Below are 10,906 nucleotides of genomic sequence, written 5' to 3'. Positions count from 1 at the left end.
AACAACTGGTATCAGAGCCTAGGGTTAGGTTTGAGTGAGAGCAATGGCAGAGGAAGCAGGAAAGGCGTCTGGAATAGAAAAGTTTGATGGCACAGACTTCGCGTATTGGAGGATGCAGATTGAAGATTATCTCTATGGGAGGAAATTGCATTTGCCTCTTTTAGGGACAAAACCTGAGGCGATGAAGGCTGATGAATGGGCTCTTCTTGACAGACAGGTACTAGGAGTTATCAGGTTAACTCTGTCTAGGTCTGTTGCACATAATGTTGTAAAGGAGAAGACCACAGCAGATCTAATGAAGGCTTTGTCTGGTATGTATGAAAAGCCGTCAGCAAACAACAAGGTGCATCTGATGAAGAAACTGTTCAATTTGAAGATGGTAGAGAATGCATCAGTAGCACAACATCTAAACGAATTTAATACTATCATAAATCAATTGTCGTCTGTAGAAATTGATTTTGATGATGAGATTCGTGCTCTGATCGTCTTGGCTTCTTTGCCAAACAGTTGGGAGGCAATGAGGATGGCAGTAAGTAATTCTACAGGAAAGGAAAAGCTCAAGTACAATGATTTTCGAGATTTAATTCTAGCTGAGGAGATTCGCAGAAGAAATGCAGGTGAAACCTCAGGATCTGGTTCTGCCCTAAACCTTGAGACAAGAGGCAGAGGTAATAACAAAAATGTAGAATTACTTACTGCCATCCTCATTGCCTCCCAACTGTTTGGCAAAGAAGCCAAGACGATCAGAGCACGAATCTCATCATCAAAATCAATTTCTACAGACGACAATTGATTTATGATAGTATTAAATTCGTTTAGATGTTGTGCTACTGATGCATTCTCTACCATCTTCAAATTGAACAGTTTCTTCATCAGATGCACCTTGTTGTTTGCTGACGGCTTTTCATACATACCAGACAAAGCCTTCATTAGATCTGCTGTGGTCTTCTCCTTTACAACATTATGTGCAACAGACCTAGACAGAGTTAACCTGATAACTCCTAGTACCTGTCTGTCAAGAAGAGCCCATTCATCAGCCTTCATCGCCTCAGGTTTTGTCCCTAAAAGAGGCAAATGCAATTTCCTCCCATAGAGATAATCTTCAATCTGCATCCTCCAATACGCGAAGTCTGTGCCATCAAACTTTTCTATTCCAAACGCCTTTCCTGCTTCCTCTGCCATTGCTCTCACTCAAACCTAACCCTAGGCTCTGATACCAGTTGTTAAGAATTTAACCAAAATTCCAACCTGTGAGAAACCAAAAAAATAGAGAAAACACACGTCAAAGAAAAACAATCACACGCACAAGACAGTATTTTCGTGGTTCAGCAATTTGCCTACGTCCACGGAGTTGCAGGGATTTCACTATTATCAGGGAAAAATACAAAGTGCGGCTACAGTGTTTTTCCTCTCTCTCTAAAAACACAACAACAGTAGTAGTCACAAAACCCTAATTATAAAAGCGGCATTTTATATCCTACTTATAGGGTTACAATGGGCTAGGCCAAAAATAAACTAGGCTCCACAAAGCCCAACACTAGATTTGTCGAAACTTTAACCGAGAGGACAGAAGATTCAGGTTGCAATGACAAGGAACCAGATGCAATAAAAAATGACACAGTTTTAATCCAAAGGAAGAAACGCAAAATTCAAAGGAAACGGTGTCGTTGAACTAATTAAGTAGCGTTAGACTACTAGTTGACACGTGTGTATAGTGTTAGAGGATTACAGCTGTCATTTGCTTATTGCTTAGTCTGTTGGCCTTGTATGGATGGAAAAATATCATCACTTATCACTCTACAACTTATTTTTTGTCACTTAAAAATCTCCAAATATCACTTAAACTCGGTTTGGCACCTAAACCCGGTTATGTTTTCAAATCCAAAAACTCAAAAATGTGAGACTCACACTCTAACCTAGGCTACCAGTGCTCTCAGAACCCCTACCCTCCCCTTCCTCACCCCACTTACTCCAAAACTCAACTTTACCAAACCTTTCTAATCGTGGGGCCTGCTGATGTGAGGGTATTTACGAAATTGCCACCTATTACTTTGTTTTTGTAACTCAAAAACATCTAAAATTTGTTTTTGTTTTCAGTAACTCATTACCCGGTTTGGTGAGAACTGAATGATGAAAACAAAACCCCAAAACCCATCCAAACAAGCACCTTCTCTGTGAGACCCACTTATTTTGAGTGATGAGTGATGGAAATAAGGTAATAAGTGATGAAAACCCACAAATCCAAACAACCCCTAGTCTGTGACTGTTAGTTGGTTAGGATCTTCTTTCTTCTTTCAGTGCTCTGGCTTCATGTATATATATAGCAAAGCCTTAGTGTAGTTAATCTAAGCTTTCCAGATTTTTCCATTCTATTCAATAAAATCCTCTCATTTCTATTTAGAAAGTTATCTTTTACAAGATTTATTAAGGAAAGCCAAAAGAAAAATCTAGATTTCATATAAACATACTTGGAAAAAGAGAGGAAAGGGGTCTTCACTCTTCAACACAAAGAAGTATATATATTGTATAAACTATAATGTAAACCCTTTGTATATAATATATCTCATTAACATTTGGGATTTATTATAGACCAATACGTACAAGTGATCTTTAGCTATTATGCGATATTGGTTGCATGTAATTTTAGGGACAATTCTAGGCTGAGGTGATTATATACATTACACAGCTTTTTAAATTCTTATTTTTTTTCTTTTCTTAAAAAAATAAAAAATAAAAAATAAAAAACTCATTTTTTCTCACTTTTTTCAAAGAACAAGTATACGTTAACGTATTTTTAACAAAAAACTAAATAAGTATTCCCAAATAGATAATAGTGTCAATTTAAAAATAGTTTATTTAGCTTTTTTGTTGAAAATAATGTAGTTAAAATGTAAAAGTTAAATAAAATAAATAAATAATTCGTGTGAAACCCATTTATAATAGGGAAAATAAATAATAAACTAGCCTATAATCAAAATCTAATCACGCACTAATTGCAACCCCAGATTGATCCTAGAGAAGCGTTTACTTCCAAGCTTCTTGTCATTTTCGAATTATTGCTTCAACCAGCTGACAAACTAGCAACATTAAAGTATTAAACGCTAAAATTGACTCATTGAACAGTAAGGGCAAGACGCAGCAAGCCTAAGGTCATCCTTTTACTCTAGACGGCGACAATGGGGGAATGGGAAATGTATCATCATCCCACTCCCAAATTCATAAGGGAAAGAAGCCAATACTCCCTTATAGATAAGAGCAAGTTTGTCATAAAGAGGGCTAGAGTGAAGATCAAGTATATTTTGGTTGAATTGTAATCATAAATAACAAATTTATTGTATTAAGCTTTCTAAACCATGTGCAAGTTTTACTATATTAAAAAGTGGATTGTGCGCTCTCTCCTTTACTCAAAAAAAAAATCTTGAAATAGCTCTAATAATAAGACAGTTGTTTAAAAGAAAAAAAAAATGATATGAGGGTACCAAATCATCATTTACTATTAATTTCTCATAACAACTTGAAATTTTTTTATGATATCATTATAATTACATATATAAGTGTACTAAATCACTTTATAGCTTAATTGATTAACACCTCTTAATATCTCCAAGATATTCAAGATTCGAATCTCTCCTCCTTATTGTAACTATCAAATTATTAAAAAATAAAAATAAAAATAAATCTCCAAAATATATTTATTCCTTATTTCAATAAATACAAGTTATGAGTCCATCAAAGGTTGTAAAAAAAAAAAAAAACCTATGAGGCTATAAGCAGCCTAGTAGTCCAGCCCACTAAAGACATAGTGGACCTTGACCATGGGCTGGGTTTTTCCTTTCAGAATCGGGTAAACCTGATCCAGCCCAAACCGATCCGTTATTTGTTCCCTCTGTAACTCTGCTTTACTGTTTTTGGTGTGTGTAGACTGTAGTGTGAATCGTGATAGTCTTAGCGAACGCGCGCGAGATTTGCAGAAGAAGATGGGGACGGCGGCAAATCCAGTATTAGAGCAACCATCATCCGAAACGACGTCGGACCAGGTCTATTTATTCCTTATTTCAATAAATACAAGTTATGAGTCCATCAAAGGTTGTTAAAAAAAAAAAAAAACCTATGAGGCTATAAGCAGCCTAGTAGTCCAGCCCACTAAAGACATAGTGGACCTTGACCATGGGCTGGGTTTTTCCTTTCAGAATCGGGTAAACCTGATCCAGCCCAAACCGATCCGTTATTTGTTCCCTCTGTAACTCTGCTTTACTGTTTTTGGTGTGTGTAGACTGTAGTGTGAATCGTGATAGTCTTAGCGAACGCGCGCGAGATTTGCAGAAGAAGATGGGGACGGCGGCAAATCCAGTATTAGAGCAACCATCATCCGAAACGACGTCGGACCAGGTCGAGGCTTTGCTTGAGGTACTCACACACACACACACACACACTTCATTATTATACTTTCATCTTTCTTTCAATATTTTATTCATTTCAAAAACACAAACAAACAAAACAAAAAAGAACTTTCACTTTCTTATAGGCCGCTAGATACGATGATCTTGACGACGTCGTAAGCTTAGCATCCTCCGGCGTTTCTCTCGATTCCAAGGACTCCCTTGGCCGTACAGGTTCACCCTTTTTAACCTTAATTTTAATTCTCTCATTATTTATACTATGAACATGTCTTAATACCTGCTTTACTCTCTCTTTTTTTTTTCTTTTTTTTTTTTCTTTTTAAAAATTGAGTTCCCAATCTTGAAAATTCCTCTTCTATATAATCAAATTGAATACTCATTTATCATTGTGGTTGTTAATTTTTTTTTTTTTCTTTTTTCTTTAATTGATTGTTGAGTGAATTTTTCTGTGTGTATAGGAATAGAGTTTTTGTGAGAAAGAATATGATGATCTTTTTAGTTACGTCGACAAAAGGTTTCATTGCTGGATTGATTTGGAGTTTAACTGTAAAATCTATTGTCTTCCATTGAGGTTTAGAAGACTCGTTTTAGTACTTCAGTAAGCTAATTTTTGTGTTGGCGAGGTTCCGAATTGTTGGAAATGGAGTTCCTTTAGATAAAGATTCAACCTTTGTTGAATGTAAGTAAACGTAAGAAGAAGAAGAAGAATAATAGACCATATAGCCCAAGATTGTAACTAACTAATCAGTACAGTAGGATCGAACTTGGCTTGAAGCAGGTTGAAAATATCAGCCATGAGGGTCTCGCTTTCTAGCTATGAGACTAATGACTCCTTATTGAGCGTTTGGCTACAACCTCTAAAATTACCCTAAAGTGTGTTCCAGTTATTTGATTTTAGGTTTATTATTCAAGTTTGAATCAAGAAGTTAAGTAACTATCTGAGTGCCTTAGAGTTCTTTTATTGATATTTATGAAAATAAAGATGACTATATTGATGAGGGTGAATTATTTGACGTTGAACACGTATGCTCCTTCTAAATGAAGGTGAACCCATAACCTAGAAATTCACATGAATGAGAGGATTGGCTATATGTTTGAAGTTGATAGAATTTGCACAGTTCTCCCCTATAAGATGGGTCAACCTTGTGGATTTCTGAAGAGCAAGGGGTTGAAGCTTTTTATTGCAGAATTCAAGTGACTACAGCTTCTAACAAGAATGGAGTTGTGAGACTGGCAAATTCAATTGGATGATATGCTTTGCAATAAATTAACAGCAATTAATTGTAGTATAAAGTTTGAAACTTAACATGATATAGTGGTACAGGGGCTGCTAATAACTTAAAAGGTTTTGATTTGAGCTTGAGTCCCTTATTTTCCCATGTTACGAATTTTTCTCAAAAAAAAGTTGAGACTGCTTAGTTTGAGTTGATACATACTCTCATAAAACAAGATCTGTGTTTTAGAGCATAAATTCAACATTTCATGATTTTGGTTATCATATGCAAGACATGTAGAAAACATATTTAGAGCGAACTTGAAGAATTACATATGTCAGCTACATTATCATAAAAAGAAAGGAAAAAAGGGGAAAAAAAAAAAAAATCAGCTGCCTTGTTGTTTGAGAAAAAAGGAGTCAAATTTAAGCGAATTTAAGAGAATACTAATTTTTCTTCGTCTATATATTTTCTAGTTAAAGCTCATGAAAATGATGACAAAATGCTTTGCAGAAAGTGTATTTGGGTCTATCATTTTGTAGTTTGTCAATTAGGCTAAGTGTGTGGTGCCAGTGGCCCTTTTGATGAAGCTAAAAATCTGTTTTATTTTGATAGGTTTTCTGCTCCATCCAGGTGCTAGTTCTTGTTTACAGGTGATTGGTTGCAAACTTTGGCAGTTAATACGTGCATGATTTGCAGAATTTTGAAGAGGGATCAATGCTGATTTTTAATTTGGAATATTGGTTGTTATCTTTGATAGATTTCCAGTGATTGCATTTCATCTGATTTAGTCTATACAGTAGATCATACGAGTGATATTTGAAAGGTTGTTTTGACTCTTGAGTTTCTTAGATCTTTTGAGACATATGTACAAGGTGTTAAGTCTTTATACATCAGTAGGGTCCAGAACTAAGTCTTTATAATGGCCAAAATAGTAGTATAAAGAAATCTAATGAATTGGTTCATGCAATGTTTACTTTGATTGAGTCATTGACATCACATCACTGATCTTGGAAGTTGGAACTCCAAGAGATTCTTTCATAACACCTTTTGGGGTGGAAATTTGGTATAGAAAACATGATAAGATCTGAGAGGGCAAGCTTGAGTATGAAGAATTCTATCTATGCCACTAAAGATATCCTCTAGCACTGTAAGGTTTCCTCCACAGTGGTATTGCCATCACCCTTTCAAGTTATCAGCAGTTGGCTCTGGAGGCACACTAGGACACTAGCGCAACTGTAGTACTGGGGAACTAGAATGATTGAAATCATTGGGATCCTGTTGCTATGGGTTCATAAGAAAGAGGATAGTTTCCTTTATTTGCTAAGAGGTGTTGAGAATGTTTAGAGTTTTGGAGACTATTTTTGTGATCTTTGTAGGAGATCTGGAAATTGCAGAGCATGAAAATCGTAGGTGAAGTACAACTGTGAGCTACTATGGCAATTAGCAGGAAAATTTTCTGGTTTTGGGTGAGCTAATGTAGTTGTTTAAGGCAAAAAGTAAGTGGAGTGATGCAGGACAGTGGTGGGAAAACTGAGATAAAGGAAAAAGTAGATAAAAACATGACAAATCCTAAGCTTCACCACCTAATGTTATTTGGCATCACCACCGAACAACAAGAGAAATCATTCTCTAATCATAAAATAAAATGGAAAGTTCTAGTTATGTTACAATTAAATCCCATAAAATCCTCAAAAATTTAACAACCAAATTCAAAAAGAAAACTAGTTCCAAATTCAAAAATAAAATCTGAAATAATTTTGGCGCTCCTAGTCATGGAGGCTAAATAGTATTTGCACATTAAATTTGATTTTCTTAGGTAAAATATATTGCAAATTTTGAGTTGTGATAGCCTTGTATTTCATTTGTGTAACATGTGGTAGTATTCTTTATTGTGTTCTATGATATTGTATCTGGTGTCTGGCACAATTTTTTTTTTTTTAACATATTGGAAGGTTGTTTGGACCCTCATATGTCCAATTGAGAAAAATAAAATACACAATAACATTGGTGAAACTTTAATCTGTTAGGCATTAGTTGGCCCTGAACTTCTAGGTAAAATTTGGAATATTGATGTTCTCAAATGAATTTTGTTTTTTAAATTTCTGAATTTCCCCTGTAGCCCTTTTCTAGATGTCTAGAATTTCCATATCATTTTTGGAAAGCCTTATTACTACTATTTGGTGTTGGGAACAGATAATTATCTCTTGGCAATTTGATTGAAGATTTGTTTCTAGGTGATATACTTAACGCACCTGAGGGGATTCAAACCCCATTTTTACCCTCCAACCCATACTTATGGGAATGGAGGTGCCATTTACACCAAAGGCCATTGGCTGCAATTTTATTGAGTTTGGGTTATGTTTTCTGTTGAATTGTGATCTATTTGTCTAATATACACAATTTCCTCCTCCTCTACCTTCTATTTTCATTTTAGGAGCATACTTTTAAACATTGTACATATTCACCGTATGTGGCAAACCATTTAAACCAACTTTGTATTATTTTCAAGTCTGTATCTTTATCTGTTTCACTCATTTTCCCAACATCCTTCTATGCAGTGTTCAATTTGAGTGTGGGATATTAGATTTGAATTTTAATACCTTGAAGTGCTTCTAGCCTTGTGATTAATTATAAGTATTCAATGAGCAGTCCTCCACTTCATCTATCCACCTTTAATTCTATGAGCAATGTCTTTTCTTCAATTTTTGCTTCCTTAAGTCTGATAATGGTTAATCTTTACTATCGTTTTAACACTAACCTTGCCTATTTCCTTCTTTCTATTTGTGATGTAACCAAAATCAGATTCCTTAGTCTTGGGTATATAAGAATGTCTCGATTCTAGAGTGTCTCTTAATGTTTCTATCTCAGCTTTAAATTAAAAGCACACAAAAAGGCACAAATTATTTAGTTATGATAGCCATTACAAAACGTATGTTGATTCTATAATACTTATGCAGTTGTGCTAAATAGTCATTTGATTATAATAATAAATGAATTGTAGTTTATATGAGTAAAAAAAATGTATTTTAATTATGTGTAAATTTCATGTTTGCATTGGCATGATTGTGTTATTCCAAATAAGCTGCCTTAACATTGGCATGTTAGTGCTTACATTATGAATTACCTTTTCAAGCAAGATATTATTTGACTCCCTCCCTGGCGTTATCACCGGTTGCTCTCATGAGTGATATGGTGATAATCACTGGACTTGTTATCACCCTTGAGCCTGAAAAACTCCTTAATTCAAGACTTGGCAACTTGGCAAGTTGAATTCCAAAACTTGGAAAATTGCCCTTTTTTTGCTAAGTTGGATTCCAAAACTTTGTTTTCCATGATATTAGTATTTAATGCTTTATTTATGCTGGATCTGTTTATTCTGCACATCCTGTTTCAATCTGTGTTTGACAAGTCCTGCTGCTATTCGATTGCAGCACTTCATATGGCTGCAGCAAATGGACATCTTGACGTTGTAGAATATCTTGTTAACAGAGGAGTGGTGAGTAAGCCATCTGAAAAACCTTCCTTTTTTTTTTTTTTTTCGTTTTCTGAGTCTAAAATCCTCACTAGACTGATATTTGATAGTAACGTACAAGTTTTCTTTTGATTTATTCATTTTGTTAAACCTGGTGGCAATGCTTTTGGTTCAATATTCTATCATCAAGCTAATCATTGACTGACATATTGTAAAATGCCATTTTTATAATTTACTAGCTCTTAAAGAAAGTTCTTTAACTATTTCTTTTTTCTGGACACTTTTGTAACATACAATTGATTTGCAGAAATTACTATGCATATATTAGCCTATGTCCCCCAATTTGGTTCCCAAGTTGAAGCCTTAACCTAAAACATAGAAAATAAAAACACTTTGTGCTTGGTTGGCTAGTTATGTACAAATTAATGTGACAAGATCTCTTCCATTTGAACTTAGTGGATCTATGACATTCATTTTTTACTTTCAAAATATGAGTTTGTTTAAACAGTCCTAGATTCTGAATTTTAGCTGAAAGCACGATTTAATTTATTTCCTTGGACTCTGTCATGCTGTCTTCCACTTATCATCTGATTGATTTCCCTCTATTGATGAATTTACATCTTTGCTTTTAAGGATTTATACAAGAGCTACTCAAATGTACAATTCTATATTTCTTTCTTTTTATGACTTTTGGCAACCAAATCATATGTACATATGGTTTCTTTTGTGTTAATTAATCAAGCTTTACAACTTCATTCCTGCCTCGACTAGCATGGCTTTGGTAATTCCCTACGATTTTTTTATTCAGGTATATCGTAAGAGCTACACAGGGCTGATTACTTATCAATGCTGCCCTTATTGTAGGTTATGATTGTTAAATTACTTAAGGAAAAGTTTTGTGAGTTTTTGGTACTTTTGTATGAGCAGGATCTTAATGCTATTAATGAGGAGAAGAATACACCTCTTCATTGGGCTTGCCTCAATGGTCATATTGAGGTAATCATCACCGTCCCAATGCAAAGAAAATAATATGCAATTTTGAGGTTTATTGACAAATGTTTGCCTTTTCAGGTGGTTAAGAAACTGATCTTGGCAGGGGCAAATGTGACCGAATTGAACAGGTGTGTTGTTTCTAACCTCTTTCTTAGAGTCACAGTTTTTTAATAAGAACATGTGTTCCTTTTATTCATGATCCATTGTGGTTCTGGGTTATGTTCAGCTATGAGAGAACTCCAATGGATGAAGCAGTGAGTGGAGGTAAGATGGACGTCATTGATGCAATTAATGCAGCAGTTGCACAACTGGAACTCACTGGCATCAGCGTTTCCTAATGTGGGATTTTCCTAATTGAAGTCCAAGTTCTGACAGTTTTTACTAGTATTTTTTTGTTTAATAGATTTATTAATGTCTTTCTCTTATAAATAACAAGCTTACAATGTTAAAATTTTGTTGATAGTTACTGAATCTCACCTGACCCTTTGCAATACTGTGTTGCTGCATTTTTTTAGTAGTCTTTCCAACAAGTGTTAATCAAACTCGCTGTATGTGCTTTCATGCCAAGGAAGGAGAAAATCTATTTCTTTTTCTTTACTTATCATGTCAGAACTGCTGAAAAAAAAAGGTAGAGGAAACTTCTTTTTTCACTAAAAGATTTAAGGGTGTTGAACTTCTTTCTTCTTCTTCATCTTTGCTAACTTGTGTGTCTAGAGCTCTTTGTACACTTGTTGAACTTCTATTCTTTACAAAAGAAAAGCGTCTCATTTGTGTGGACAAACTAGGGGGGTTTTAATGGAACGGTTCCTTTCCTTTGTTTCTAA

The 10,906-nt window shown here is 34.8% G+C and overlaps 1 protein-coding gene across 2 annotated transcripts; it reads left to right on the top strand.

The window, feature by feature from the left end:
- Positions 1 to 4,241: 4,241 nt before the first annotated feature.
- On the top strand, positions 4,242 to 10,679 carry LOC111988884 (ankyrin repeat-containing protein P16F5.05c). Of its 2 annotated transcripts, none has more exons than XM_065764090.1 (6): positions 4,242 to 4,389; positions 4,526 to 4,613; positions 9,049 to 9,113; positions 10,017 to 10,085; positions 10,161 to 10,210; positions 10,309 to 10,679. In XM_065764090.1, exons 1-6 carry the CDS (start codon positions 4,330 to 4,332, stop codon positions 10,418 to 10,420), a joined length of 444 nt encoding a protein of 147 aa, XP_065620162.1. In that variant the 5' UTR covers positions 4,242 to 4,329; the 3' UTR covers positions 10,421 to 10,679. The 2 variants fall into 2 exon arrangements, with proteins under 2 accessions (XP_065620162.1, XP_023876460.1); XM_024020692.2 differs by having other exon boundaries at positions 4,244 to 4,407.
- Positions 10,680 to 10,906: the final 227 nt, after the last annotated feature.

Source organism: Quercus suber, unplaced genomic scaffold, assembly GCF_002906115.3.
Source record: "Quercus suber isolate HL8 unplaced genomic scaffold, Cork oak 2.0 scaffold_540, whole genome shotgun sequence".
Classification (NCBI taxonomy): domain Eukaryota; kingdom Viridiplantae; phylum Streptophyta; class Magnoliopsida; order Fagales; family Fagaceae; genus Quercus; species Quercus suber.
The sequence above is the reverse complement of the archived record's forward strand: the minus strand, read 5'-3'. Positions and strand labels throughout refer to the sequence as shown.